Source organism: Hyaena hyaena, unplaced genomic scaffold (genome assembly GCF_003009895.1).
Source record: "Hyaena hyaena isolate Hyena2069 unplaced genomic scaffold, ASM300989v1 scaffold_23, whole genome shotgun sequence".
NCBI lineage: Eukaryota > Metazoa > Chordata > Mammalia > Carnivora > Hyaenidae > Hyaena > Hyaena hyaena.
The window spans coordinates 4,192,568-4,206,829 of NW_024080655.1; the positions used below are offsets into that span (position 1 = coordinate 4,192,568).

The 14,262-nt window shown below is 45.5% G+C and overlaps 1 protein-coding gene across 7 annotated transcripts in view; it reads right to left on the reverse strand.

Annotated features, from left to right (window-relative positions):
- The window catches only part of ALKBH3 (alkB homolog 3, alpha-ketoglutarate dependent dioxygenase), a 35,142-nt gene extending 28,813 nt beyond the window's left edge, over nt 1-6,329 (reverse strand). For 5 of the 7 annotated variants that reach the window (XR_005527496.1, XR_005527497.1, XM_039226743.1 and 2 more), the window contains exons 1-4: nt 6,217-6,329; nt 4,088-4,236; nt 3,678-3,781; nt 2,440-2,474 (exon numbers count right to left, since the gene is read on the reverse strand). Coding sequence is in view for 5 of the 7 variants with exons in the window: in XM_039226743.1 (XP_039082674.1) it covers nt 2,440-2,474; nt 3,678-3,781; nt 4,088-4,172 (224 nt within the window). In the remaining 2 variants the exon portion in view is untranslated. Of the gene's footprint in view, nt 1-2,439; nt 2,475-3,677; nt 3,782-4,087; nt 4,237-6,016; nt 6,173-6,216 lie in introns of those variants that run through there. The other 2 variants (XM_039226741.1, XM_039226744.1) reach the window with 2 other exon arrangements.
- Between the last annotated feature and the right edge of the window lie 7,933 nt (nt 6,330-14,262).

Below are 14,262 nucleotides of genomic sequence, written 5' to 3' on the forward strand. Positions count from 1 at the left end.
TGAGATAAAGGGCAACATGGTGGCAGGCCACTGATGTCATTGGGAATTGAATCCTGACGGAGTAAGGCCATGGAGACAAAAACTGGGATGAAATATATTCTGATTCTACCCCTCTGTATTTCATCCACAATTGAGGCTGATATGGTCCAGAAATCTATCACACAAAGGGGTACCAAACAGCAAATCCCTTGGAGATCCTGCAAGAGGTGCATTTAATAGGCAGCAAGTACATCTCAGGGCTGTGGGCTCCTGTTGCTTTCAGGTACATGTCTAATGTGGTTCTTGCCTGATTAAAAAAGGTTCCCCACCAACTCTTCAGCCCTGCATTCAAGGTCCCCATGATGTAGCTCTACTTCCTGACAGCTCCCACCCACTCATGAGCCTCCCACCGCTGTCTGGAATCTCCTGAATATACCACCGTATTTCTAATCCTTCTTTTCTACAAGCTGGAATGTCTCCCTGTCATCCAGCACCCGCAATCCAATCCACCCGAACTTTGGTCCCATGGAAAATTCTAATCCATCTCTCAAAATCTCAGCTCAGTCTCATCTACAGCACTTTCCTGACCATTAATCCACCCAAATAACGTTAACCAACTCATCCTCCATGCTGCCAGCAGACCTTACTACAAGCCTACTGTTTCACACTATACAGTATTACAATTTACCTGATTATACATCTATTTCATTTACTAGACTGTGGGCCACTGACGGGCAAGGAATGGGTGACCTTTGTTTCCCTGTGCCCAGCACATAGTAGATGGGCAATAAAAGCCCAGAATTTAATCAAATGTGCAAAAGTACAAAACCATTCCAGATGTGCAAGGTGGTGAGGTCTGCAGTGAGGAAACCGACAGCCAGACTGCATAGGTGCCTAGGCCAGAAAGTGGCGTCAGATCCTCCCTGACAGAGGTAACTCACAGAAAACAATACAAAGGGACAGGGTTCACATCACCTTCTGCCATGTGAGACAACAGTTCGTGATATGTGAGCTGGGCTCTCAGGCAGATGTGTGAGCCCCTGGGAGCCAAAACGTAGGCAGGGTTACCGTCACACAAATGTACCATGTCTCTAAATGAGTGGCCTATCACTTCTCAGGGCCCAAACACAAAGTTTCAGTGTGATATATTCTGGGCCACACTTAGAAATTGGCTCAGTTCAAATATGGGAGACATTTCTGGCCATTAAATAAAAATCTAACATAGCTAACTTTACACAACTAGAATTAACAAATGCTGGGACCAAAAAGGAAGTTTTGTCATTTTGCTGTGACTTGAATATTCACAACTGCCCATTTTTTCAGCCTGAATGTCCCACATGTTCCTTGTAATAGGTTTCATGGTTTTGTTTTTTCTCTTTATCACCAATGGAGGCAATGTCACACCGGTATTTATAAAGCGATCAAAGACTGTTAGAGCTACCACACTCTGCCTTCAGTGATCATGTGGTCCAAACCTTTATATCAGACAAGGAAACGAAAGTCCAGAGAGATGGCCCCAACATACCTAAGGACTAAATAGTGGCAAGGCCACAACTACACCACCCCCCTTTGAAAGTATGATGAGCTTCATGTTAGTTTCACATTTTTCTAAACAACACAAATCACCCTGCAAATAGCCAAACAGCCTAGCAGACTGTTCATGAGCAGCAACGTACAAACACTAATTTGTTAAAGTGAAAGGATGCTTTCTACTGGTGATTTATGTACATCAGATGGAAACTGAAAAGTAGGAAAAGAGAAGTCAAAGCATCTTTCATCAATTTTGGAAAAGAATATCTTATATGCTGACCAGTATAAGAGGAATTAAAAATTAAAAAGGATATTTTATATACAGATCAATATAAGAATTCAAATTGCTCTGGAACAAGTATGTAAATATTCAAGGCCTTCTAGATTCCTAACAGCTTTCATAAGCATTGCTAGTCGAAAGGACCTAACTAAAGCCTTCTCAAAAATCCATGCCTCAACAACTCAGAAAAAAACCTGCCTTTTTTTTTTTTTTTTAAAGTAGGCTCCACACCCAGTGTGGAGTGCAGTGTAGGGCTTGAACTCACGAACCTGAGATCAAGACCTGAGCTGAGATCAAGAGTCAGACACTCAACCAACTGAGCCATCCGGGTGTCCCCACTCTGTCTTTACTAGGAGATATTTTCACTTACTATCTGCAGCTATCTTCATGAAACAGGGTCAAGACATCTACACTAGAGTCAGAGTTCCACGTACAGGTACCTTGTTGCATTTTCCACACCATCAGCAAATTGCGAAAGGCTTCCCAAAACACCAAGTTTAGGGATGTCTAAGATACAAACATGCCAGCCTAAAATTAAGATAGTAATTGGGCCATTATCTCTTCCAGATGGAAAAAAACTGGGTGAGTGAAAGATCTGGGCTCTCCATTTTACCATGGGCAACCAATGCAGAAGGCAGCGAATTACTTACTCAATCACTCGTGGCTCTGGGACTCTGCGTACTACCTGCAAGGAAACAGGCAGATTTTACTTCTGGTGTGATCCCTAACCCTCAGAAAGGCTGATTTGCAGGATTACCATATCCTCTCATTTCTGACAAAAATAAATCAAGTTTAAAACTATCCTTTTTTTTATTCCAAGCTCTTCCCATGCCACTAGAGACCCTTGTCTGCTTTTCTTAGAGCTACTTCACAGTTACTAGTGGGCAAGAAAAAATTTAAAAAAGTACAATCAATCCATTTTCCAAGCAGCCAGTAATTCTGGAAAAACTTTTCCAGGAGATTTTTTAAAATAGACATACAAAGAAATAAGTTTTAATCATTATTTTCAAAATCACTACTACAGCAAAATGCCGGATTTTAATCATATGTCCCATGCTACTAAAAAGAGTGAATCTTTACCGTTTCTTACAATTTTTCCCCCGTGGGGGGAAAAAAAGCTAAAAATCAGGCATTGTAGTAGTTGAAAATGTCAATCCAATTCCAGAGATACCCATTACACTAGTACTAACGACAGCATGAGTTTAGGACTGTTAGAACTCAGACAACCGGGGCCCCTGGCTGGCTCAGTCAGTTGAGCATCTGACTTTGCCTCAGGTTATGACCTCATGGTTCATGAGTTTGAATCCTGCGTCGGGCTTTGCACTGATAAGACAAAGCCTGCTTAGGATTCTGTCTCCCTCTCTCTCTGCTTCTTCCTTGCTCATGCATGTATGCTCTCTCTCCCTCTCTCTCTCTCTCAAAAATAAGCATTAAAAAAAAAGGGACGCCTGGGTGGTTCAGTCGGTTAAGCATCCGACTCTGGATTTTGACTCAGGTCATGATCTCTCAGTTCATGAGATCAAGCCCCGCAGAGCCTGCTGAGGGTTCTCATTCTCTTTCCCTCTCTACACCTACCCCTGCTCACTCCATCTCTCTGTCAAAATAAATAAACATTAAAAAAAAAAAAAGTACTCAGATAACCAGTGTAAGCAATAGTCATGGTATAACCCTCTTGCCCCCAAAGTGGGACTATACACAGCCATGAGTTGGGAGCAGCCTCTAAAGGATCATCAGACACACTAAGGAGTCTAGAGTCCACATTTCATTATTATTATAGGCCCTGCATGCTCCTTCACTAGAGAATGTATTCAGTCACTATTCGAGCATCTACTGTGTGACTGGAGCTTCTTACAAGCAAACCCCTTAGTGCTGGGAGAGAAGAATTTACCTCCTGGGGTTCTCTGAACACAAACTGTGTGTCCAAAAGATGATGCTCCTTGTTTGTCCAGGTCTGACCATGCCTTTGGTGGAGATGGCTCTTTGCCGTGGTGGCTAAAGTAAGAGCAAGAACAGATTCAAACCAGACTCCAAAAAGTTTGTTCTACTGAGCAAGAGCCAATAGAATCTACCTGAAGATCACCTATATGATATCTAGGAATTAGTAATGTCTGTCAAAGACCCCAAAATACACACTGTAAGGTTTGAGAGCAGGGACTAAGTATGAGGAATACTAAATTATCAACCCTCAAAAACAGATCGCCATCAAGAAAATCAAAGTACCGACTATGTGTTAAATAATTCCTTAACATGAACGGAAATACAGATGCATTCACACGCGAGGTCCCCACAGGTTCTTGCCTGGCTGAGCGGCGGCCTGGCTCTTAGCAGGGCCAGCCCAGGCTCCCTGCACACGTGCTCGCCGTCTTTTGTCTTCCATGTCCATCAAACAGGCTTCTGCTCTTTGCTTTCAGAACACTTCATTCCTGATTAAGACCACACAATGGTATCTGTTAAAAAAAAAAAAAAAAAAGTGCTCTTAGGATTGTGAGAGCGTGGACTACCTAAGGGAGTGATCAGAATCCTTTCAAGCGCAATAGCAATCAGAGATTCTACATAAAAACCACTTCTGGGGGCACCTGGGTGGCTCAGTTAAGCGTCTGACTTCGGCTCAGGTCATGATCTCGCAGTTCATGAGTTCGAACCCCGCATCAGGCTTTGTGCTGACAGCTCAGAGTCTGGAGCCTGCTTCGGATTCTGTGTTTCCCTCTTCCTCTGTTCCTCTCCTGCTTGCTCTCTCTCCTTCACTCTCTCTCAAAAATAGAGATTTTTTTAAATAAAAAAAACAAAAACAAAAACAACCCACTTCTGTCACCACAACGTCTCAATCAAGAAGCCTACTAAGTCACTTGGGATTGCTGGTTTTAATGTTATTCTAGGATCTATCCTAAACCATATTAGTCTTATTAGTCTCCAAGGTAGTGTAATACTCCCTCACCAATATGGATACTGAGAAACAGGCTCAGACTCGGTTTCCAAGCGTATTCCATTATAACTAGCTACATCAAACTTCCCTGGAAGCTCGTTAAAAATAACCACAGCCTGGGGCGCCTAGGTGGCTCGGTTGGCTAAGCATCTGACTCTGGATTTTGGCTCAGGTCATGATCTCACGGTTCGTGGGACTGAGCCCTGTGTCTGGCTCTGCATTGAGTGTGGAACCGACTTGAGATCTTCTCCCCTTCTTTCTGCCCCCCGCCTCAAAGTAAGTAAATTAATTAAATTTTTTAAAAATGCCCATGGCCTGTCTCAGAAGATCTGAGTTAGGATTGATACAAGTGTTTGTCTTTGTGACACGCACTGTGGGAGATGGAGGAAAGTGGGTCTGTATGAGGACCACAGGGTTAAGTGGCTCACTCAGGAAATCAACAGAAGGTGAATTAACATTCAAACTTTATTAACTTCCAGTTTTCAGTTAATTGGGGGGGAAAACACCTCATAATGGTCAGTGATCCTAATTTGGAATTTTTGCCAGTAAAGTTTTAGCTCACAGCAATCACAGGCATACAGGTACAGAAAGACAAAAACAGGGAGACTCACGGCACATGTTCAGAACCTACGATCCATTTCTTCACTGATCTAAGAAAGCTTCGCATCTCAAGTTCTCAAATGTAACCAGCTCATCTTACAGCTTAGTCAGCCCACCGATTTCCAGATCTTCCCAGACCTTCTGAGCTGATGGGCCCAGGAATCTGTACGTTTAACAAATTTCCCCAAGTGGCTAAGTGTGTAGTGCCTTCTCATTTAAGAGCTGGGGAGATGACGGAGACCGCCATCTGCCCAAAACGAGTTAATGGCAGAGTCAAATACTGACCCTCCACTCCCGCAAGATGTGCAGAGGAAGCTTGCATTTTCCCTCAACTGGGACCACAGAAAGCTCTTAACACGGCAACTGCTGTCTGTTCACAGGGGAGAAGTATGTGCCAGGGGGCAGCAGTTGGAAATAACAGATTTCGGAGTCCCATCCTCGACCCGCGGATTTTGTGGCGTTCCAGAAACTGTTAACTAACCCCCACCTTCCACCCTGGGATTCTTTACCCGCATGAAACTTGAGAACCCTGAGGAAGGCAACCAACCAACCAACCAACCAAATCATTAGGGCTCGGGCGCCAGCCTGACCCGCTTTGAACCTAAGTCTATCGGTTCCCAGCTGCAGGACCCGTGTGAGACGCCTTCACCTGCCTGCGCCTCGGTTTCTTCTTCTGTTAAGAGGGGAACCAATACTTCTCTCACCGTTGAAGTGAAGGTTAAGTCATCCTCGATGGCGAAAAAGGCGGGTCCTCAGCAAGAGCGCGTAACTTTCCGTATACTGGGCTCCCCTCTTCCAGGAGCCCGGGGATACGGTCCCGGAGGCAGGCCCGGAAGGGTCCCCGGGGGGTGATCCCCATGCCCCCAGGTACCCAGCGGCGGAGCCGGGCGCGCAGCTTACAAACCTGCTCGGTGCCGACGCGAACCCCGCTGTCCCGGGGCAGCTCCGCCGCCTGCGGCCGGGGAACCTGAAGAGCAGAGCACCAGCTCCAGCAACCCGCAACCACGGGCCGCGGCGGCAGGCAGTTCCTCTTGACGTCACGCGCCGCCGCCGCCGCTTCCGGCGCACCCGCCCGAGTCCGGGCAGCTCCGCGTTCCCTGCGCGGGAAGGGCCTGGTCGCTGAACGTGCCGGTGGGAGGGCCGGGGTTGGACGCGAGCACGGATCCAAGGTGCTCTGGAGCCCGGTGAGGAGGGGATATGGCGAGGGTGGGAATGAAGACGTGTTCCTCAGGCCAAGGTCCCTCTGGACATAGCCCCCCTCCACTCCACCCCTACCTCCTTCCCCCGAAAGCCAAACTGCAGAAGTCTAAGCGCCAGCATCCTTGGTCTGTGCGGAGTGACAGGGACCCTGCGGGGCTGGTGGAAGAGCGACGGGGTTGGCAAACCAGGTCGTGATGTGCTAAGTAAAAGGATTTGAATTCTACCCTGAAACCATGGAGAATGTAACATGCGCTTCCTTTGTGTCCCCGTTGCAGCCTGTGCACAGTTCCATCAATAACACAACAAGCCATGGGACCACACCTTCTTCTCCACGGCTCTCCATTGCTCACCAGATTTTGCTTGAGTGAACAGACCTAAGTGTCAATCCAGACGACACCATTTACTAGATGCATACTCTAGGGCGAGTACTCCATTGCTTTATGAGATTGGCGTAGCTTTTGTTGAGAGGGTTAAATGTGGTAATTAATGTATTTAAAGAATTTAGCAGGATGCTTGAAACACAATAGAAACTCAGTTAATACTAAGAGTGTCTTCTCTTCACCCCATCTGAGTTTTTAGGAAGCATCTTTAAAATGGCCATGTTAAACCACGTATCTTACAGTGTGAAAATAGCAAACGTAGCACTGAATTTGATGGTTTTATGTGGCTTATTCTCTAAGACCTACCAAATAGTAGTCACTGTGGAATTCTTTAACATAAGGCTTGTATTAGATACTGCTTATCTGCAAAAGCTCAGTGTACCCCACCAATCTAATCTTCAGAGCATCCATCATTCTTCGTTATACTTTGTGACAATGAAGGAAAATGATTTATCCTAGAACTGAAAGGAGAGAAAAGTGGGCCAGACTATAATTTTTACCTTTTTTTTTTTTTTTTTTTTTTCCCCATCAACTAGTAATTTGTCATTGTCTGTTTCTGGTTCAAGAACCTTGACTTTGTCTTCCAAAGAACGCCATTTCTTTCTTTTCAGTGATTACGGTTTTGGAACAGGAACAAAGAAGTTTGGATTGAGGAGTCCCTAAAAGTAGTGATTAAAACATCTTCAGCCTCCAAGTAGAACATTTCTCAAAAATCAATCAATCAATGGCCTGCTTTCTTCCATAATAATTGCATTTTTTTTTTTACTGTTTTATTTATTTCTGAGAGAGAGAGAGCGTGAGCAGGGAAGGGTCAGAGAGAGAGGGAGTCACAGAATCTGAAGCAGGCTCCAGGCTCTCAGCTAGCCGCCAGCACAGAGCCTGACGTGGGGCTCGAACCCACAAACCCTGAGATCATGACCTGAGCCGAAGTCAGACGCTTAACCGAGCCACCCAGGCACCCCAAAATAATTGCATTTTTAACAGAATCACCTACATTTCTTGCAAGTGCTCAAGGTGATTCGAATGCAAAGAAAGTTTAGAAACCTTTAGGATGCATGTCTGGTGACAAATCATTCCCCTTTGTCCAACACTGAGAGGTTTTCCAGGACATAGGACTCTTAAGTGCTAATGGCAGGACCGTAGTGGGTAGCTGAGATGGCTGGTTACCCTAGATACATGTGATTATATACTATTAGAAAGATGTTCTTTTGAGTCTTACTCCCTGGGCTTCCCCCAATTCTATTTGCAGTATTTGTGTTTTTATCAGGGGGTGGCGGTGGAGACCGTGGGAGAGGGAATGAAAGCGAGGTGCATTGCCAGTTATCAGCCCACTCATTCTCAGCTCCAAACCCTTCCTCCAGTACCCGGCTCGCGATACTGGAACATTTCTCCCGTGCAGTTTGGTCCGATGTGAAGCGACAGCAGTAGAGGGTGCTGGAGGGACGTTAGAGGAGGATGCAGTTCTTCCTGATTCCAGAGTGCTCCTCTCAGCTGGCTGGGCATGCAGAGCGGCCGGCAGTGTCAGCATCTCTTTGTGAGCTGACCTGCCACATTAGTGGCATTTACAGCCTTGTTAAGTTCCTCTTGTGAAGTTAAAGCATTGGTTGGGAAGGAATGGGATCCCCAAATATGAAATAGTGACATCTGCTTGGACCCAGATGAAACTGACATTCTTGAACACCCAAGTCACCCTGAACCTCCCCAGGCAGGGCCAGTAGCTTGCTCTCCTGTGTGTGAGGAGACTAGTCAGCCTTTGCTTGAGAACCCGGTGAAACACTCACCGGGAGCAGGTAACTTGAAAAATGCAGCATAGATCTGAACTTCCTAACAGGTGGGAGTGCTTCCACATTTGTGCCTTTCTTGGTGGGGGAGTGTGCGCGTGTGCACGCGCGTGCCTGTTTGGACCTAGATGTAGTGGCTGGTCCCTATACCTTCTGTGTCTGTATTCTTAGAATCTTCCTTTCCCCTTGTAGATGATAGCCTATAATGGTTATTAATTTTTGCCCCTGAATTACTGTATAGTTTCTGTCTCCCATTTGGTTCCTGTTAACAGTGTGATTGTGATGTCAGAGCGTGGGAGCAATGGTGGGCAAGTGGCTAGCTCCAGAGTTGGTCTTAAACTGTGAGTAATTGTTTTGGCTCTGATTTGGCCCCTTGCTCTCCCTGGCCCTTAACTCTTGTGCTGCTCTCGTTTCCCTTCACCTGACACAGCCCTCCCAAAATTTGCAGTAGGTTGTGCTGGTCTGGTCGCCTTGCCTCTACTCTGAAACCAGCATTTCAGAGTATGGTTGGAAGGCCATCTGCATCAGAGTTACCAGGGGATGCTTGTTAAAAATGAAGATTAAAGGGGTGCCTGGGTGGCTCAGTCGGTTGAGCACCCAACTTCAGCTCAGGTCATGATCTCACGGTTCGTGAGTTCAAGCCCCACGTCGGGCTCTGTGCTGACAGCTCAGAGGCTGGAGTGTGCTTCTCATTCTGTGTCTCCCTCTCTCTGCTCCTCCCCTCCTTGCGCTCGGTCTTTGTCTCTCTCCCAAAAATAAATCACATTTAAAAATATTTTTTTAAATGAAGATTCCAGGCTGCCCATCAAGATTCTGGGTTACAGCTTGCATATTTAACAGTGCCTTGTTTCATTTTCCAAGAACCTGCCAGAGTTCGGCCTTTCCTAGCTGCCTGCTTTCTGCGGGTGACCACTTTCCACTCAACAGATCCTTCATCCCTTGGATGGCAGAACCGATAGATGCTTTAAGTGCCGGTAGCTCTTACCAGAATGATTCTGAGTGAGCCACACATGGCAGCCTGTTTTCAGTTGCTGATTTTCACACCAGACTCTTGCCAAACATTGCCTGTCTCGATCATATGCTGCTTGTGGAGTGCCTGCTGAGAATTCCGGAGAAAATCCAATCTAAGGAAAATAATGGCACATCATGCTAATAGCTCTCAGCGAAGGTACTGCGTAGAGAAATTCCCAGCCAGTGTCTCACTGCCAGAGGCTTGGCGTTTCCCAGCTTAAGGGAGGGAGGAAGGTGGGGCAGGAAGCTGCCATCTCTGCAGCGCGATGGCAGGGAGGCTTTCAAGTCTGCACCGACCCTAAGCCATGTTGAGGGGCACAGGATGCTTCCCCAGACTCTAGACAGGGATGCCTCCCATGCCACGCCTGGCACAGTAGCAGATGCTGCTCAGGATAAAATCTGCCAGTGAGCCAGAGCATGCACTGTGAGGAACAATGAAAGAACAGTATAATTGGATGTGAAATTGTGGAGGGCAGACAAAAATCCAGGACAGGAGAGGTCACTAGAGGTTACAGTCATCAGTGAAGGCTTTATGGTGAATAGGGAGTTATGTCAGAAGCTTTGTTTGTTTGGGGTGCCTGGGTGGCTCAGTCAGTTAAGCATCCAACTTCAGCTCAGGTCATGATCTCACAGTTCGCGAGTTTGAGCCCTGAAAGGCTCTATGCTGACAGTTCAGAGCCTGGAGCCCGCTTCCCATTCTGTGTCTCCCTCTTTCTGCCCCTCCCCCACTCTCACTGTGTGTGTGGCTCTCTGTCTCTCTCTCTCAAAAAATTTAAAAAAATTTTTTAAATAAAAAAATAAGTTTTTTTTTTTTAGTTTATTTATTGATTTTTTAAGAGAGAGAGAGAGAGAGAGAGAGAGAGAGTGCGAACAGGGGAGGAACAGAGAGAGGGAGAGAGAGAATCCTAAGCAGGCTCCATTCTGTAAGTGCAGAGCCTGATGCGGGGCTCAATCTCAGGAACCATGAGATCATGACATGTGCCGAAATCAAGAGTTGGATGCTTAACCAACGGAGCCAGCCAGGGCCCCATGTCAGCTTCACACAGTATGGAACATTCAGTGGCTGAAAGATAGTGATGGTCCTATTTCTCCTAAAAAGAGTAGTAAGTTTTCTTTCTAAAAAGAAACCATTTTACACATCTGATTTCTAAATAATAGCACATAATATTAACATTTCTTGATGGCATGCCAAGCAATGCTGTAGTTATATGCATACACTGATCCAATTTTCTCACTATTAGTCTCATTTACAAAGGAAAAAACTGAACCATAAAGCTACATGAGGCCACCAGGCTACTTCTCTGCAAATACATGGCAGAAGGAAAGCCAAATTAGGAAAGACAGGACTATTCCTGGAATGATATATGGAGCCATTTCCTGGGGCCTAAGAGCTGGGTTCTTTCAGAGGCTTTGAAAGTGAAGGATGGGTAGCACTGAAATCCATCAGACCCTAGATTACAAATCATACTTGATGGCTTTATCTAGATGGTTTAGCAGAGTCTTCTTTAGCGTCACCGAGTTCTCCGAGCCATGTGAACCACATAACTTCAAGTACGTGAACTGTGATATCAGGCAAGTCTTTTTTCAAACGTCAGCCTCACTACTTCCTTGGCGGGTAGCTTCAGATATATGGGTCACATCAAGACACAAATGTAGGGGCCCTTGGGTGGCTCAGTCGGTTAAGTGTCTGACTTTGGCTCGGGTCATGATCTTGTGGTTTAAGTTTGAGCCCTGCATCAGGCTCTGTGCTGACAGCTTGGAGCCTGGAAACTACTTCAGATTCTGTATCTTCCTCTCTCTCTGCCTCTCCTGTGCTCTCTCACTCTCTCTCAAAAATAAACAAACATTAAAAAAATACACAAATTTTACGGATGTCATATTTGATACAAGACTCTCATGGGGAACTTAACCAAGTGATCTCCACATTGCTGAGTCTTGTGTTGGTTGGGAGTTCTGACTTCCATTCGATTCAGCTGGTGCATCAGCAGCTGGCGGTTGTTTGCTCTAGACTAGCCTTGACCCCGTGTGCTGTCTCATTTCTGAACAAGCTCACCAGGCATGTTCCAATGGTGGCATCAGGGGAGGTGTGGACAAACACACAGACCCCTTGAGCCCTAGGCTTCAAAGTGGCACCAAACCACTTCATTTACTGGCCAAGGCGATCGAGCCTAGGTTCAAGGAGTGGGGAAACAGACCTCACTTCTTGATGGAGTTGCTGCAAAGTCACATTGCAAACGGCGTGCATACCGGGGGTAGAATATTGGACCCACATCTGCAATCACTCTACCACACTAAGTGAATGGGTGTCCTGGTTAGACTGTAAGAGAGCTCCTGTAGGAATAGAGAGTGAGCGGTTCTTTGAGATGGGGTAGAAAGGAGGCAGACAGTGCAGGCCTTGGGAGGCAAAATAAGCATTTGATGTTTGTGTACGGTATGAGGCCTAGGATTCACAGTAACACCCCCTCCCTTCCTTTCCGTCTTATGGAACACTTTGAAACTGTCGTTGAGTCCGTTTGTTTTTGGTGTGTGCCTCAAGCAGGGCTTGTTTTCTTTCAAGTGGTCAGGATGCCGATAAGCAAATATTCAACAAAAGCATATTTCTAAAAAAATTTTTTTAAAGCACCTTAAATTATTAAGTTAATGACTAGTGGAGTCTTTCCCCTCATGCCTTAGGAATAAATTATCCACTTTTTAGAAGCAAATTCATTATGTAGAGAAGCATAACAACTAGACTTCTGGGCCTAGGTTGTCCTTTGCTCTCAAAGAACCAGACAGCATAGCCATTAAAAAACAAAAAAAGTATTCATCTGAGGTTCCCCTTAAAGCTTTTCTTTAGGCTATGTAGTGCTCATTGGTCAATGCAGCCAACATCTGTCTGCACCAGGGTGGGTGCACGGCTGAAAAACACAATGAGCCCAAGTTATTCTCATGCATGGAACAACACTAGATACACTGAGCATGTTGAAAAGGGGTCTTAAATCTTTCAGACTTCTAAAACCACTTGCTGGGAAGCACCACGTTTTTAAGGTTGAGTTTGAAAGGATTTTTCCACGCTTGCCTGACTGTTTTCCCAGGGGCAGGACAGTGGCTTTGCAGAAATGAACTGGTCAGTGGTCCAGTGGGTAGGAGACCGACTCAGTGTATTGAAAGCACATAGAGTTTCCATTTCTAGAAATCAGGTTGGAGATCTTGAAGGTTGTTTCCCACAAAATGCTGACAAATGAAAGATAAAATACTCTTTTCAGTGGTGCTTAGGCGGCTCAGTTGGTTGAGAGTCTGACTTCTGCTCAGGGTATGTTCTTGATCTCATGGTGGGTCACAGTGGGTGAGTTTGAGCCCCACATCCGGCTCTCTGTCATCAGTGCAGAGCCTGCTTTGCATCCTGTCTCTCTCTCTCTCTCTCTCTCTCTCTCCCCCTCCCTGAAGCACACACTCGCTCTCTTTCTCTCAAAAATAAACATTAAAAACACACACATACACACTCTTTTCAATAAATAAATTTGGCTGCCTGTGTGAAAGAAGTTTTCTCTGAGACCAGGAATAATGTGGGAACAGGAGTCCAGGGAGATGGGTAAGCTGGGCCACATACAGCTCCTTCCTGGTGGCCTTCACTGGATCTTTCTGGGAAAGGTGGCTTGGGACAGAATGGTGACAAAGCTGGTGAAGGGGAGTGTACCAAAGACCTTCTGCATAAAGCAGGACCCAGGGAGGGCTCCATACTCAGAGAAAGGATGAAGCGAGGCTGCGGGGTGTGACAGAAGAGGAATCTCACAGAGGCCAACAGCAAGAAAACTTTTTTTGTTTAGGTCTTAACTCAGGATGGAAAAAAGTCTCCCCTGAGAATTCAAGGCCACTAGCCTAACTTTACATAGGGTTGAATTAACACCATTTATACAAACTCTCTGTCTTTTCTCTAAACCCGAGAACAACAAAACCTCCAAAACTGCACAAGGTAGGGATTTTCATTTAAGGCGGAAGAAAACTGGTCACACCCCCATGTCTGATGCAAATAAACACAAATCCTTACACTCAGTAAGGCCTTGGATCATTCCCATATAGTTATAGTGACCATAAACACACGTGTGTACACACACACACACACACACACAGAAATCATGGAAAATACAAGGAACTAAAGCACCATTAACGAGTCAGCAGAAACATCTACAAAAATTGGATTATTGGAACTCTTAGATACACAACATAAGGATACTTACCATTTAAATAAATAAAAGTATTAAAAGCGTTAGTTCAAAATCATCAAAAATGCAAAGCTATTTTTGAAGAACCAAATGTAACAATGAAAATTAAAAACTCCATGAAGACGCTACTTCTGGGGGGGGACATATGAGTAGCAAGCAATTACTCCATTGTAACATAGAAAATAAACAAATAAGTGAGTTTTTTTCTTTGAAGACTCAAGAGATCTGTGATACAATGAGCTTAACTAAAATGATAAAGAACGCTGGCCAAGTATGTTGGCCGTGTTTTTCTCTGGAGACATTTTCTAAGTGCAGCAGCTGAGGACTGGGCTTGCTAAAGGCAGGGGCATCTCCATGAGGTGAAGAAGAATCCAAC